Source organism: Perissodus microlepis, chromosome 3 (assembly GCF_051167445.1).
Source record: "Perissodus microlepis isolate ML-2025 ecotype Zambia chromosome 3, ASM5116744v1, whole genome shotgun sequence".
Classification (NCBI taxonomy): domain Eukaryota; kingdom Metazoa; phylum Chordata; class Actinopteri; order Cichliformes; family Cichlidae; genus Perissodus; species Perissodus microlepis.
The window spans coordinates 17,743,491-17,760,508 of NC_140463.1; the positions used below are offsets into that span (position 1 = coordinate 17,743,491).

At 41.0% G+C, this 17,018-nt stretch overlaps 2 protein-coding genes across 4 annotated transcripts in view; one reads left to right on the forward strand and one right to left on the reverse strand.

Moving 5' to 3' along the window:
• The window catches only part of LOC146390272 (uncharacterized), a 34,194-nt gene extending 17,176 nt beyond the window's left edge, over positions 1-17,018 (forward strand). For 2 of the 3 annotated variants that reach the window (XM_084923326.1, XM_084923327.1), the window contains exons 5-14: positions 4,033-4,135; positions 4,227-4,312; positions 5,119-5,219; positions 6,580-6,650; positions 10,493-10,600; positions 11,960-12,030; positions 12,278-12,395; positions 12,510-12,674; positions 13,185-13,280; positions 13,362-17,018. In XM_084923326.1, coding sequence (XP_084779452.1) covers positions 4,033-4,135; positions 4,227-4,312; positions 5,119-5,219; positions 6,580-6,650; positions 10,493-10,600; positions 11,960-12,030; positions 12,278-12,395; positions 12,510-12,674; positions 13,185-13,280; positions 13,362-15,755 — 3,313 coding nt within the window. In that variant the 3' untranslated portion in view covers positions 15,756-17,018. The remainder of the gene's footprint in view (positions 1-4,032; positions 4,136-4,226; positions 4,313-5,118; positions 5,220-6,579; positions 6,651-10,492; positions 10,601-11,959; positions 12,031-12,277; positions 12,396-12,509; positions 12,675-13,184; positions 13,281-13,361) is intronic. The other variant, XM_084923328.1, reaches the window with a different exon arrangement.
• Positions 6,224-9,899, reverse strand: LOC146390273 (tripartite motif-containing protein 16-like). Its single transcript, XM_084923329.1, has one exon. It carries the CDS (start codon positions 9,854-9,856, stop codon positions 8,183-8,185), a length of 1,674 nt encoding a protein of 557 aa, XP_084779455.1. The 5' UTR covers positions 9,857-9,899; the 3' UTR covers positions 6,224-8,182.

Below are 17,018 nucleotides of genomic sequence, written 5' to 3' on the forward strand. Positions count from 1 at the left end.
AAAGAATTCATCTATGTCCACTGTGAGCGACCATCTTTGAACAGAGGCGATGGTTTACGACACCAACTGTCTGCCATCTATAATCCAGTTTTGAGTTCCCTCCCCAGACACCTTAATGCCCACTCACATCCTGGGCCATCTGACCTCAGGAAATCACATGATAGGGTGGGATTAGTTTTCACAATGAGCTCACCTGAAACCCTGGCTGATTGTGACCCACACCCATTTTCACACCTTGGCTCATGTGATTAGGTAGAGGATCATTAGGGGGTCCATTATCCCTCTTGGGGGGATACTCCCATAGGGCTTAAAATCCGGGACCCTCCACCAATTGCTCTTAGAACTGAAGAAGCTTCTCGGATGAGAGGTGAAACGTCTTCAAGGAAACTTAAAGAAGTCCAGATGCTTTGCTTTCCAAACTTCTTAGAATAACTTAATGGATATAAAATGATCTTAAATTGACAAATGACAAACTGTCTAAACAAAGATTTAAATTCATAATGAAGAGCTACAGAAGTGACAGAAAATAACTACAATGTCATTGATTATTGACTATTATTAACAAAAAGATTTAAACTGACAACAAAGAGTTCCGAAATGGCAATAATTGGACAGAAATGTCTGAGAGATGCAAAATAGCAATAAGAAGAATTAAACCACTTGAGGAGAAAAGAAGAAAAATGAGAAAGGTGTAACCTTGTGACAAAGGGGCATAAAATGGCTGTGAGATACAATATGGTCACAAGGAGGCCAAATGGCTGAAAGTGAACTTAACTTGCATGACGAGGTGCAAAGTGGCAATAAAGGGGTGTAAAATGGTTAAAAAGATGCAAAATAGGTACAAGGCAACTTATGTTAGCCATGAAAGGATACAAAATGAAGACTGAGAAACTAAAATTGATCACGAAGAGAAAAAACACAGTGAAATGAAATGAGAATACGAGGAAATGCGAAATTGTTACAAGCATACATAATTTGATGACAAAAAGATGAAAATCTCTACAAGAGCGATTAAATAGAAATAAAGAGATACAAAATGGTAACAAACAGGCATAAAGTGGCTACAAAGGGACATAAAATGAACAAAAAAAGCATACAAAATGGGACAAAACAGCAAGAAAGTGATATCCTACATTCAAATCAAAGCACAGCGCTGCTCCAAAGAGACACAAAACAGCTCGGCTACACCGAGGGTTGTGGTTTGTGTGTCCTTGAGCCTGATGTCTTAATCCTCTGTAGGAGGGTTGGTGGTCTTGTGCATCTCTTTCCCCAGGGGCCTGCTGTCTTGTAACCCATTCATGGTAAGGTCACTGCAATGTTGCTTGACAGGATTACTGCATTTATATTGTTCATAGATACGTATTCATGAAGCTTTAATGTAGTTCAAAGAATGAAAAAACTTGCTTTATCTAAACCTTCCTTCACCTTTTTTACATTTATACCTCACTGAGGATTTTACATCTTCACCACAGCTTAATATAGAGATAGGAAGTCATGTAAAAAGTGTCCACAAGGTGAGTAAGTTGGCTAAGCTTAGAGGATGTATTGAATGAATGTGCTGAATCATTCAGGTCACCATGTTGAGACTTAGTGCTTACCAAACACACTGAGGGACATACAGGCATGTGGGAGACAGAGAGCAGGAATGTACAGCAACTATACCTGAAATCAATTAGAGAAGAATCTGAGTTGTATTGCATCATTTTATGTTCACGATGTACAATATCCACAAAAACTCTGTCATTCAGTTTCAAATTAAGCTGAAGGTTTTGCAGCTGCTTTAACACCGAGCTAAAAGTACCCAAAAAGTTAGTTCTGTTCATCCGGACGTAACGTTTCCAGGTGGAGAAAAGTTCCGTCACTCATCAGGATTTCCTTACCTGGATGATTAAGCATGCATCAAGACTTGGGTATAAGTACTTTTAACTTTTCCAACAACAAAGTAACAATTTCGAGAAGTGGGAAGTAAAAGACACAGCCATCTGCTCCAGGAAATATACTTTGGGATAACTGTGCAAAATGTTCGAGTTGCCCTGCACTTCTTTATACTTTTCTAAGGAAATGGTTAAAAAAAAAAAGGTGCAGCGATTTATTACAATGTGAGAAAACATACATGGAAAACCAGTATATAAGACAAATCAGAGTTTGTACAGTTCAGATGAGCTTGAAAATCTATATTTAGCAGGATCACCTTTGTTCTTCAGCACAGCCTGAACTTTCTTAAACAGCATGCTTGTACTTTCTTTAAACAGTCTTCAGGAATAGTTCTCCAGGCTTCTTGAAGGACATTCAAAACTCTTCTTTGGATGTGTTTTTTTTTTTTTTGGGGGGGGGGGTTTGCTTTGTTTGTTCTGTTCTCACACTGCTTCAGTAATGTTAAGATTTGGGTTCAGGGGAGGCCAGTCCATGACTGATACCATTTTATTGTGCAGGTCCAGGTATTGTCAAGGTGTTCTTTTACTGTAATTGACAATGTGTTTGGGATTATTCTGATGTTGAAAAATGAAGTCTTTACCAATCAAATGCCTTCCAGACTTGTGCAGTGTGTCAAAATCTGACTTTTCTTTGTTCATAGTTCTTCCATTTTAACAAGATCTTCAACACCATTTACTGAAATGCAGCCTTAAAACATGAAAGACTCCACCAGGTTGTACAGACAACTGTAAAGACTCACTGTTAACCACCTGTCTCTATTTCTCACGCTCTCCTTCCATGCTCTGCACATCTTTGATAAATTACTGCCGTAAATTTAAAGCCAACATTTCTCAGGCAGGTAAGAGAGCAGCGGAGACAATCATTAGCATCACAGCGGATTCCATTGAACGATCACTTAATGTGTGACAAACAGCTCTCCGACCAACAACCCCCCCCCCCCCCCCCCACACACACACACACACACACAGAAGGCCAATAACTTCTAAACCCACAAATCCACTGTCAGATATCCTTGCTGAGATTTAGACAGATGTAAACAGCACTGACAGACAGTATTCAGAAAACACTGTTACAAAAACACTAATTTTCTTTGTCATAAAATTAAGGAAACAAAATTTCAAATGTGGGATTTTTGCTTTTCTCGTTTTAGGGCTTGTTGCTTAGAAAATCCCATTTTAAAATTTTGTCCAGAGCATGTTACTAAAACTGTTGTTAATACATCTGCAAACTCTGTGACATCATGTTGCATTTATAACAGAGTGTAAAAATATGTACAAGGATGTTCTACTTGGTGGAATGATCTGACAGAACATGCCTGTCCAGTTTATTCAGGGCATTCAGTCGAGAAACGGTTTTCATGAACTCTGACATCAGAATTTCAGTCTTTTTGTACTTGGCCTAACTGTGAAAGTGTGTTCTGTACTCATTGAACAAATTGAAGGTTTCAGCGAAAAATACAAAAACTGGATATCAAATAGGAAAATCTTAAGTTTATGGAATTCCTCATGACCTTGAAAGCAGCTTTGCACAATAACTCTGTGCAAGAAAGTTTCTATCTCCTAACAACAGTACAATAAGTTACAAAATTTGCATTACAGTATTTATTTATGGAGTTTCTCTTCATCCACTGTGCAGGTTAAAATAAACTGGATGTGTATCGGCACTGAAGTTAATTACTTAAAGAAGTTATTTTGTCCATTTTATTTTACTTTAAGTAACAGGGAAGGTGCTTCCAGTCAACAGAAAAATAACTATAAATGTCGTCTCAGGCTAATTCCTGAATGAATATATAACATTGTTTCAATGTTGAAAATGAAATTATCATTTAAAAGCAAAAGGTTGGAGTTCACAAAGTGATAAAACTGTGTCTTAAATTATTTATTTTCTTGTTTTAATTTTAACCTGACAGAGTGAACTGAGTGTACCTTGTACGTGTGCAGATGGTAATTAAATCTCTGTGGGGGGGAAAACCCAGATCAGCTTAGTGTAATGTTATTTTGATGCCATTTTAATTCTTAATTTCAGCACAATGAGTGTTGTGTTTGTTTGTTTTTTATATCGCTGCTCACACTAAATTTAAACATCTTCTTCCTCCAGGTCCAATGAGACTATAGTAGATGAAATCCGCCATGGCAACAGTGAGGCTTTTGGGGTGGAGCGTCTGAGAGAAATGCTGAAACTGCTGCCAGAGTCTGAAGAGGTGAGACACACACACACACACACACACACACACGCGCACGCACACACTGATGTGTTTTTTTTATCTGATCCATCTTTTTGCACTCATGAAGGTGAAGAAACTGAAGGCACACCGTGGTGAAGTCTCTCAGCTCTCATTGGCCGATTCCTTCATGTACCGGCTGATTCAGGTGCCCAGGTGAGCGCTGAACTTTTACTTAGTTATTCAGTTTTATGCTGCGTTCAACTTTCACTGCAAGTTTCAGAAATTAGAATTAAACCTTTTATGATCTTTTTTTTCAACATTTCCGATATTCATGCAAGATCCATGTCAATGTGGTGAAACAGTTTTACACTGAAAATACTTCCACTGTCTGTACAGTTTCACCGTTGCATTCACTGAAATACTGCACCAAAAAAGTACATTTTTGTAGTACTTTACTTGTATACTTACAACATTAAACATAAATACTTTTACTGGCTGTACAGTGGTTACTTTGAATTTTTACATTGAAAACATGATGCACTGGTGTGAAACAGTGTTGGGTAAAAGTGGTCTGTGTACCAGCTCTAGCTCTAAGTGGGGGAAAATGTTTTTGTATCACTAAACAGGACCTTGTGACAGTTAACAGAGCTGACTCACAGTGACTCAGGAATCATAACCGTTAATGCATCAATTTGTGCTCAACAAAACAAACAAATGTTAGTAAGTAGCTGCTGCTGGAGCGCTGGTAATGTGACATCTGCCTTCAGATCATTTCAAAAACATCAAGCTGAATCAATTACATGCCTGCAGCTCCCCCACACACCAATAACAACATCTCCTTAATGAGATACGCTAAAAATAGTCCCACAGTTCAAACTAATTGCCAGCTGCTGGTATACAGTTACTACGAGAGTATGTAAAGTAGTAGCATTAGCTGTATTTAGTGATGTGTACCAGCTTGGACGCAAAATAAAAATGTATTAATCAATTCATTTTCACCTCTCTCTCTCGGTCTGCAGTTACACAGTCCGCATTGAATCCATGCTCTTAAAGGAGGATTTTCCGGCAGCGTGCGAGGCCATGAAACGGGACATTAAGATCCTTCGTGCCGCCATCAAAGGTAACACGCTCGCAGCATCATCGGCACACGGATGAGCTGCTCTCTGCATGCAGCCGCTGTTGGGAGCTCACACAGGCCACAGCTCTGGTTTCTCTTCTCTTACTTATTGTCTCAGTGTCAACGCAGAGCAGAGAAGGACCAGAACCAACACTGAGTGTGTTACAATGTTTTATTCCTTACCACAAGCAAATGTGCTACAGGAGGCAGGTAGAGATTATGTGGCCAGACTGCTTCTATCTCTGTTGTATGAACTGAAATTACTGAGAGAATGGCATGAACACCAACGATGGTGGTGGAGCTGTAAAAATTTTTTAGAGCAAACTCATCAACTTTTTAAAATTCATTTTACATTTAAAAAAAAAAAAAAAAAAAAAAGTAACGTTTGACTCCTGACACTGGGATCAGGGCACTGAGGTAAAGTGGAGTTTGGTCAAATATACAATAAATAATACGTGTTAAAAGTTGCATAGAGCATGTTTATAGTTACACTCTGAGATGCAGCTCATTACTGCTGATGAACCCTATCTCTGTGTCTCTGCAATGAACAAACAACAAAGAAATCACACCGACTCACATCCATCAAAAACATTAAAAACCTCCAGAAAAGTTATTTTTCTTGACTCCAAACATAAGGTTCGGTTTGGGGTCGTCATCAGTGATGACATCGATCTCAGAGGATTAATTTAGCTTCAGAATCACCACGCAGAGGTATAACCAAGAAGCTTCTAGAAACACTTTCACAGATTTAGCAGATTCTGTTACACAGATTGTGTTACAATGTCTCAGAATCAGTACTTTCACCTTTATGTGAAGGAGTGAGCCGTTTGATTCAGAAGTTGTAAAAAAAATAAAGAAAGAAAAGAGATCTGTGTATGAAACTCTGGAATATTTTTTAACAAAAATAAAATAAAAATAAAAAAAAAGATGAAAAGAAATAAAACGCAATAAATCTGGACTGAAAGTCACTGTCGTTGGTGCAGAAATACCTGCAGTAAAGCCTTCTCCTCCTCGTTTACACCCTCCACCCAATACAGACTAACACCTTCAGTATTTTTAGCAGTGTGTGTGTGAACTTGATAACTGCCTGAACTGTTAACTAACCTTCCACATGCTAACACTGCATGTGATAATACAGCAAACCCAGTGGGATTTTAGCATCATAAGCTTATGTTATCTGTATCTTTACTGCACAGGTTTTGTGTTTTACATTCACCTCCTTTCCCCTGTGTTTTTTTTTTTCCCCTCTCTACTCTCTTTTTACACAGTTATTTCCAGCAGGTGATGCTTTTGCATTGGTTTATCCTTTATGTACTGACACAAATGAAGACATCATTTCTTTTACTTTGTCTCCGTCCTCCAGAATTAATGTGCTGCGAGGAGCTCCATGCTGTTCTCCACCTGGTGCTGCAGGCCGGAAACCTCCTTAATGCTGTGAGTAGGAAAAAAACATTGTACAGCATCAATGAATAATTAGATGAGGGAGAAAAAAGTGGATAGATGGTGGAAGAAGAAAAAGAAATACAAGAAGGAAGAAGAGGCAACAAAAGGCTTTTTAGTTTCCACCCTTTATTTCCGTGACAGTAATTTAATATTAGAATTCTGGTTTATTTCCTGTTTCTGTACATAACCTAAAACTTTGCATGGAAACTTTTTTTTTAGAGTGAGTCAAGATGAAAAGGTGAGGTGCAAATTAAAAAAGAAATGCTAAGACGACATTAAAACAAAACAATGTTTTCATAGAACTTCTCTTCCTTATCAGACGTAATATACTCTTTTTAAAAACACTCACATATATTAGTATGAGTGTCAAGTGGTCACTGGAGGCTGGCTCCAAAATTGAGTCAGTCCCAAAAAAACTCATGTTTAAATGTTCAACTTTAGATCAGAATTAAACATGTTTACTGTGTGCTACAAATAGATTTAGATTCATATGTACAGTTTTAACCATGAGATTAACTGTAACTTTGGCTACGTTCACACTGCAGGTCTTAATGCTCAATTCCGATTTTTTTGATCAAATCTGACTTTTTTGTCTGCTTGTTCACACTACAGATAAAATGTGACAGCAAACGCGCTCTAGTGTGAACCCTCAAAGCAGCCCGCATGCGCAAAAGAAGACGTCACATACAACGCGCTCTGTTTAGACCCAGAGCAAACAGTATTGTTTGACTGATGGCCCTTAATATAAAGACTTCAGACTTTACGTTTCCCAATTTTGCTTTAAATTATAAAGTTATTGTGTTATTTACATATGGCATAATAATGATCCTTATTGCTGTTTTAGGGAGGAGCGGTGCTTCAAAGGATAGTTGCAGATTTCTCTCAGAATCTGAAGATTATACAGTACAAATAAAATGTTCACGTTTCTCCAACGCTGTCTTCCCAACAGTTTCGCTGGATGGCCAGGAAGCGTTCACGAAATCTTGTCCGGCGCTGATAATTGGCATCTGTCTTGTGTTGGTGACGTAAAAGACGGATTTAATGCGACATGACCGTTCAAACAGCAGTCGCTTTCTAAAACATCAGATATGTATCGGTTTCAGTACCACATACGAAAGTGACCCAGATCGGATTTGAAAATATTGGATTTGTGCCGTTAAATGATAAGATATCAAAATAGTATCTGTAAAGTGTGACTGACAGGCAATTGCACAACGATGAGTGCACTGCAAAAATGTGGAGACCAAAGAAACTGCAAACTAAAACAGACATTTTAACCAACATTGTTTTGTAAGTAAATCAACATTTCACTGCATAATAATGAGAATATGCCCACATGCTATCCACTCTAATAATACTGCCTAAGGGAAGTATGTACATGTAAATGGACTAGTGTAGAGATGGATCCCATGTCAGAGGCAACAAAGTGGGCATTAGTGACAATGTGGTCTGAGCAACAATGATGGAGACCAAAGGAAAGTCAAAACTAAATCACATTTTAATCAACTGGCCCTCAGTGACATTTATTTCAGTTTAATGAATTCTGCAGAGACGCCCTCAAAAAATAAAAGTCCAGCATAGAGCGGCTGAGTGAATGTGGTCTGGACTCTGTGGAGGAGAGTCATGGTTTCAGAGATGCTGTAGAAAGACAGAATACCTGCTCTGTGATCCAGGTACACTCCTACTCTGGAGGACCGAGGACCTGAGAGGACAGTTTGGACATTGTTGTGCAGAAATATATAACTGTTGTTGTCGCAACGTAATCCCCAAGATTTATTATTTGCTCCAATAGCACATTCAGTTGACTCTCCCTCTCTGCTGATATTCTTGTATGTGACTGCTATAAAAACTGCTTCTCCTCTCCACTCCACCTCCCAGTAACAACGTCCAGTCAGACTCTCTCTACTCAGGACCTGAGGCCATACAGTGAATCTGTCTGGATGATCAGAATAAGACTGTTGTTGTTTCATAAATGTTGCTTTTCTGTTCCCCTTAGATAATAACAGATATCTAAATGCTGTGTTTGGATCCAGTGTGTTTTCATGTAAATATTTTAAGAATCCAGCTCTGGTCTTTGGCTCTGCTGGTGACAGTAAAACATCCTCTTCAGTGACTGTCAGTGAGATGTTTGTCCATTCCTCTCTCAGAATGTCCTGTAGTTTATCTCTGGTCTCTGACACAGCTGCTGTCACATCCTCAAAGTAGCTCAGAGGACGAATATTGATGCTGGATGAGTGTGTAGACTCACTGAGTGCTGACAGTGAGGGGTAGTTGTGTAGAAACTGGTTGTGATCCTCTGTGTGTGAGAGCTGCTCCAGCTCGCCGTCTTTCCTCTTCAGCTCAGCGATCTCCTGCTCCAGCTTCTCCTGAAGCTCTTTGACTCGACTCACTTCAGTTTCCTGCTGGGATCTGACCTGCTGCTTCACATCAGAGCTTCTTTTCTGCATGAGACGGATCAGCTCAGTGAACATCTTCTCACTGTCCTCCACTGCTTTATCAGCAGAGCCATTGATGGCCTCCACCTCCTGTTGAAGCAGCTTCACATCTTTCTCTCGCTCCTGGATTCTCTGCTGGATGTTTAGTCGTCTCACCTCGAGCTCCTTCTGCTTCTCAGTCCTTTCTGCTGCAGCTGGGACTGTTTCATGGCCTTTATGTTTATCCATTGTGCAGAGATAACAGATACTCTGCTGATCAGTACGACAGAAAATCTTCATCACCTCATCATGACGAGAGCAGATGTTCTCCTGGAGCTTCACAGAAGTTTTAACAAGCTTATGCTTTCTAAAAGTTTGTGAGTCATAGTGAGGTTGGAGGTGTTTCTCACAGTAGGAGGCCAGGCAGACTAAACAGGACTTGATGGCTTTCAGCTTCCTCCCAGTGCAGACATCACAGGCCACATCTTCAGGTCCAGCATAGCAGTGATCAGCTGGAGCAGCTTGGAGTCCAGTCTTCTTCAGCTGCTCCACTAAAGCTGCTAACATGGTGTTTTTAACCAGGAAAGGCCTCGGTGTGAAAGTCTTCCTGCACTGAGGACAGCTGTGGATTTTCTTCTTCTCTTCCTCTTTGTCCCACAAAGTGTTAATACAGTTCCTGCAGTAGCTGTGTCCACAGGTTGTAGTCACCGGATCCTTCAGTAGATCCAAACAGATGGAACAAGAGAAGATTTCTTGGTCCAGCTGAACTCCTTTCTGCGCCATTTCTCCTCTCAGTGTCAGTGACTGTGAGTTTCTCTAATACTGATGCAATACAGGAAAAGATTTGGGTGTTTTTCAGAAACAGGAAGTGGGAGTGGTTATGAGGCCTTGACTTATTCCAAGAGGAGAAGCGGTTTCAAGCAGATGGCGTGTGGTCATTTTTTACACAGCAGAGCACATTTAAAAATGTTTGTCTGTGTTAAATTGTTCGGAGGTTGATAGTACCTCAACAACTCTGCTTTTGAGGTACTACTTTTATTTCTGACGGTTTAGATTGCTAGTTTGAGCAGAAGTTGTATTTTAGTGTTAGATACTAAGATTGTGTAAATAAGCTGTCATTTAAAATCTCAGGGTCTGAATGCATGAGCTCATTTGACTGTCATGACACAATGATTGCAGAAAAAGTGTATTTATGTTCATTTAATTGATAAATGTTTAACAGAATGAGCTGATAATTGGGCGATACATGTTAGGTGTACAGTCAAACTGGAGACTTGCCGTCTCTACTCTCTCTTATCAGGTAGACTATGTAGACCAACTGCTTTGTGGGAAATGTAGTTTTATAGCTTCAGATTCTGTTGTTCAAGTGTTTGAATGTTCACCACTATGAGTTTAATTTCTGTTCTATGTGCGTTGCAGGGAGGTTATGCAGGAAACGCAGTAGGCTTCAAGCTGTCGTCCCTCCTGTCTCTGGCTGACACCAAAGCTAACAAACCTGGCATGAACCTGCTTCACTTTGTCGCTCTGGTGAGTAACATCATTGTTCAATTCATTTTTGCACATACGCCAGTGTGGCTGAAGACACACAAACAGTTAAAATGCTCTTTGGTTGTCAGGCACCATTGGTGAATGAGATTCATCTGAATTTGATCAAGGTTCTGGATGTAGTCGGCTGTGCTGGTTGGCACTCATTGGCAGGAGGTCAGGGACACTACTTCCAAATGGGTAGGCTGGAGATGTGGTCTCTTTCTTTTTTTCTTTTTTTTTTTTTTTTGTAGGGAGGAAGACCCTAAAGACCCTATTTTTATGGGGAATCACACCTTTAGAGTTTCCAGGGAAGACCTATGCTATGATGTGGTTGTCATCCTGGTGTTGCTTTGGGTGTTTGCCATTGTTACAGGCTACTTGGTACCTGGACAACTGCAACCAGAGCTTGGTTCACATTACAGTCAATAAGTCATACTTATTCCTGGAGAGTGGTGGACTCTGCCACTGCTGGTTTTGTACCAACTATTTCAGATCTGGTGGTCTCAGAAACACGTCTCTCCTTTTTGCAGATGATACAATCCTTTTTTTGATTAATCTATTAATGAAATCAGCTCTTGAGACAGTAGGAGTTTGAAGCACAGTGTGAAGTGGTTACAATGAAAATTAGCAGATCCACGTCTTGGGCCGTGGTACACCAGAAAACGGTTTGACTGGTGAAGAGAGACCTGAAGCTGAAGGGGAAGCTGTTGAGTAACTAGTCGATATAAATTCGAACCCTCAGAATAAAATTGCAGATACAACAGGTGGAAATTAGTTTATTCTGACAGGTTGTTGGTTCAGCTTCAGAGAGTGAGATGCTCAGAAGTTCAGGAGGGGCTCAGAATAGAGCTCCAGGCAAGTCCTACTGGTAGAAGGCCTAAACATGCTGGTGAGATTATGTCTTTAAGGATGCAATGTCTACCAGAAGGGGACCCTGGGGCAGAGAGTGGGTCTCTTTATGTGGATTGAGAGCACCTCTGTACCACCAAAATGAGCAAGAGGAGGTAGTTGGGGGGTCTCATGATTGGATGGATGGAGCATCTTTGATATTTTTTGCCCCTTTGCACCATTTCTGTCTTTGTGGTTATTTTTTGATGTTGCAGATTGTTTCCATTTCTTCATTAAAGTTATGGGGTGATTCTGACCTCTGCCCTCTTGGCTCCTCATCCATCTGTGTGCGTTTGGTGTTTCACTGTCTGTGTGGATCAGTTAGTTTAGCTCTTTAAACAGAGTGATATGTGAGAGTTGTATGAATGTTGAGTTTAATGTCTCTAAAACCTAAATGTTAGACCTTTGGGAGCTCAAAAACAAATGAACATTAGATTTCTTCTCATGTTTTGTTGTTTTGTTTTTCTATAGGAAGCCCATAAAAAAGATGAGAAGCTCTTGGAGTTTCCTCTCAAGCTGAGTCACATCCAGGCTGCAGCCAGGTCAGACATCACTTCATATTATTCACATATTTATACATTTCTCCATCAACCTGTTTGGTGGGGATTTATTTATTATACTCCTTCTTTCCATCATTTTATTACATCTCTACAGAATCTGAGTGAACACCGCCCCCTGCTGGTTTCTTTTCAGTCCTTCATTTGATACTTAAATTACACCAGACACAAAATGAATGAAACCAAAGCAGAAATGAGGCTACATGGATTTGTGTTTTCCTTCCTTTGGTAGGATCTCATTGGAAACATTGGATGCTGAGCTGCATTTGCTGACATCTCGCACACACTCAGTGGAGGAGAGCATCCAGAGAGACACAGAGCTGCTGCAGCAACTGGACAGCTTTCTGCAGGTAACACACATAGCAGTATTTTAGTTTTATATAATCTTTAAATAAGTGTGTAATTTAAAAAGTAATTTTGTGCCTATTCATGTGTGTTTTTTTTTTTTTTTATGTTTGTCTCAGCATGCCACATCATCTCTCTGCTCACTCCGCGGCAGTCGGCAACAGCTAAAGAGGGAAGGCAGCGAGCTGATCGACTTTTTCTGCGAGGACAGAGACACTTTCAGGCTGGACGACTGTTTCAGCATCTTCCACACCTTCTGCTCCAGGTTCACAAATGCTGTCAAGGTACAACTATAAATGCAAATCCATTACACGAGATGTACAACAATCCACACAAGATCCAGTAGATGTGGTTAAAACTGTTGGTATACTTCAACTGATATATTAGTCTTCATCCCATATTTCATAACGCTTCTGATTTACAGTTTAACATATTATTTTCTAAACCTTCCGTTTTGTGTGATTGCCAACAATGTCACCATTGTTGGCTTTTTGGCTCAAGTGTGTCTCTATTGCCTCTGAGTAGTTTGAATTCCCAAACCCCTCTCTCACGATGAGCTGTTGACAGAGACACAAATACCAGACCATAAATCAGGCATAAGAGGAGAAGTTGTATTTAAGGCCCAAGGGTTCACAGTTTGTTTTATTTTTTGTTTTGTTTTGTTTGCTTTGATTTGTGCATCAGGATCTGATGCACACAGGAATTTTTTTTCAACATGCATAATATCTGTAGGCTATGGAGGACCAGAAGAGTCACGCGCATCAGGAAAATAACTTCTCTTTCTCTTTTTGAAGGAGAACATGGAGAGGGAGGCGAAGGAGGCAGCTCGTCGTCAGCGGATACAAGAGCTGGAGGAGAAGAAGAGGCACTCCTGGGCAGGAGGAGAAAAGGTAGGATGACGTACGCACACACTGTAAAACAAAGTCAATCAAAGATGTCTAATGATCATCCACTCTCTGTTCCCGTTATAGGTGGATGGAGTCTTTGGGCTGCGCTGCCACAGTGAGCTTGACATGTCCACTGCTTTGTCGCGGCATGACGAGGCCGGACTGTTGATGGAACTCCTGACCCCTAGGTCCCACCCTCGCTCACCAGTGAACAACTCCCACAGTCCTCTGGGACGTGCTGTGAGCTTACGTCGTTCCCGGAAGTCTCCATCCTGCTCACCATCTATTGCTGCTGAGCAGGAACTAAGCACTTTCCTGGAAAAGGCGACTGATCGCAAAAACATTCAGCAAAGAGGCAAAGGGAGCAGTTTTCCATCTCCCTCAAGTCCAGGATTCCCAGTGTCCACCCAGATGGCACCACAAAACTCCTCATCACCTTCCAAAAGGAGTCCAAAAAACAAAAACCATGCAACTGCCACTTACCTCAGCCAAAATGCTACCCAGACTTGTGCAAATGCCACTAATCCTGCAAATGAACTTGCAGTCAAACCTACCTCTGACTCAAACCAGCAATCTGAACACAACAACAAAAGCAGCAGTGATCAACCTGGCATGGGTTTAAGCAGCCATGCAACACTTACAACAAGCAAACCAAAAGATGTTGAACTGGTTTTAACTCAGCAGACTGACTGCACTGATAAGAGGTTTCAACAGAGCACCACTGCTACAGGAAACATGGTGGTGGTTTTAGAGAAATGCACGTTGGTTCCTGAACTAAAACTGTTTGGCAGTGGCGACACCCTCACAAGTCATAGTGAAAACAGACATGTTGGTCTTCATCAAGATGATGTGACAATCACAGATTTGGAAGAAGAGAAAGGGGATGAATTGCAAGTTGATAAGGTGCATAATAATGGCCAACTGATTGTAAATCCAAAACAATCTGATGAGCAAGTCGGTGAGCTCAGCTCTTCTTCAACACCAAGAGAGGGCGATGAGGGGCAAGAGGATAAGGTGGTTGTATGGTGTGTGACAGGTGTGTGCGAGGCTACAAGTGACACACAAAGCACCTATGCAGAAACTGAAAAAGATCAGCATAAGGGTGATAACCAAGGAGGAAACAAACAAACTTCCTCTGCTTTAGCCAATGACATGCCTTCAGAACCTCAACCGGCCAATGAAAAACCAGTGCCTGTACCCATCAGCAGCCAACCAGTGCCTGTCTCCCGCTGTGATGACACATCACTGCTTGTTTCTTCCTCTGTGTGGCGCCCGAAAGAACCTCCAACACCTAATGTAGTGCCTGCTCTCACAGCAGATGCTTCTGAGAAAGATAAAGAACTGGAGGAAGAAGCAGAAGTGTCCACCAACAGGAACAGTGATGGAGTGACCGTCTCAAAACAATCAACAGAAGAGAAAAGCAAAAACAACATGGCATCTAAAGACTCAACCAGTAAAACTGAAAAAGCAGCTTCTTCCACCAAAGTAAAAGCAGAACCAGCAACTCCATCTAAACTACCCAGCAAGAGCCTTCCTACGTCTAAAGTCCAAACTAATGGGAAGAAACCTACCCCACACACTATCTCTGCATCTGGCAAATCCAAATCTATCCGGACCCTCACAACCTCAGAGAACAAGGACATCAGGAGGGTTGTGCCAATATCCAGGACCAACAGAAGTCCATCCAGAATCAAACATACAGAGAAGAATCGAGGCTCCTCCAGCACCGCAGTGCCCACCAGTCTGACTCCCTCAAAACGAAGCAGTGCTTCCCCTCGACGAGTAGCGAGGCCTGCAAATGCTCCTTCATCCCGACAATCTGGGATCCCCAAGACCTTGGATCCAAAGGACTCAAAGAACCAGAATGTTTCAGGTACTCAGCCATCTGCCCGAGAACAGAACAAGGACTTTCAAGGAAAGATGTCCAGCCAAAAGCCCTTAATGAAACCTAAAGCCCAGCAGGAGGAGAAGATCTGTCGCTCCACACTGCGGGCACTCTCTCAGGGCGGAAGAAGTGGAGGAGGAGGCAGCGTCAGTGCTCCTGCCACTCCTTTGCGCAAAGCCACTAGCTCTTCATCATCCGTGTTTCCGGGTTTTGCACGGAGCACAGCCTCTTCTTCTTTCAGACGTACTCACACCAACCTTGCTGTTCCTGCTGCTTCCCACTCCCCCAACATTGGGTCAGACCCCTCCCCCAAACCTTCTTCCAAGACCACCTCCTCTGTTACCCCATCCAGCACCTCCTTGCCTATTACGCGATCAAGATCACTAAGAGTCCATGCGTCAGCAAGATCCTCAGATGTTCAAAAACTCTCCCCCTCCTCACAGAGGAAGTCTCAGAGCGTCAAATCATCTCCTCGTGCATCGCGCCACGACTTGCTGGCTCCCCCTAAAGGCCACAGACGGAATGACAGTGACAGTGACAAGTCCGCTCATTCTCAGGACTCGGTCTTGCCCACAAGGCCGCGCTGGAGATAAGCTCTTGGTTGTTTTGTTTTGAGGATTTTTTCCTAATCATTCCTCCTTCAGGAAAGTCAGGAGATACACTCCATTATGAAATGTAGATACCTTTTAAAATGTTCAAGTTTAATTTGAGTAACAAAGGAAGATACAATCCAATGTGAAACAATGAGATTGTCTCGTATGGATTTAAATCTTGTTTGTTACCTTGTTTGTTTGTTATTATAAGGTTTAAGTGCATCGGAGCTGAAAAGTTCACTACGTTTTCTTTGTACTATATTGTCCTTGTAATATACTTTAAACAACCACAGAGGGGAAAAAACAACTCGTTTTCAAGGTATATTTGTATTCTTTCTAAATCTATTAATTGAGAGTACATTCCAAGATTAATGACAATAATGACCTCTCCTCACGACCTCAGGAAAGGCGATGTCTTATCAGAAATCACAGACCTTTTTGTTTTGGTCAGAGTGAAGCTCTGAGATCTCTGGATGAGTCGGGAAATGACTACAGCCTGTGACGTGATTGCTAACAAGCTTTCAGTCAAAACCACACTAACACTAGCAGTTCTGAATAATTTGGTGGCCGTAGCCATGACTTGATCTCTCCTATTAGGCCTACAGACACTTGAGTCAGTCTGTCCGTTAATCCACAGACTAAAGGCTCCTACTATGAGAGTAAGGGGTACGCCGTATTGTATGAAAGAAACTATTACAACCAACATACAAACTGCAAATTTAAACACTGAATTGAAAAGAGGGGAGCTAAAAGAGGCAAACAGAGTGAATAAAATCTATTTTCATTTTATTTATACTCCCTTTGATTTATTCCTGTGGTACTTTTTTTCCTTTTTGAAAGAGAAATATCTGCAGCTATAAAGATGTACATCTTTGGAGTATCCTGAAAATTCTGCAGTTTTTAAAGGTCATATGACTGAATGCCTTTTCGATTCACAAGCACCTTTAACTGCACGAACCGTGCTGCAGAATCTCTTTAATCCAGGCTGGACTTATATAGAAATAATAATATTACTACAATACTAATTGTGTTTTTATAAAGCCTGACATAACTAATCTTTGAGAGCGGTGGTGTCTTTTTGAAAAACACGATCAGTTTAAACAAGGAGATATTTATAACTATGATTAAAAACAGACACTTTCTGACTTCCTTGGAAAATTCAAGTTGTGTTTTCATATGAGGACATTTTTATGTTTATCTGTCTTTATTTATGTATGTATGTAATGTTTCCCTACTAATTAATAAAGCATTGTTCCTCTGTCA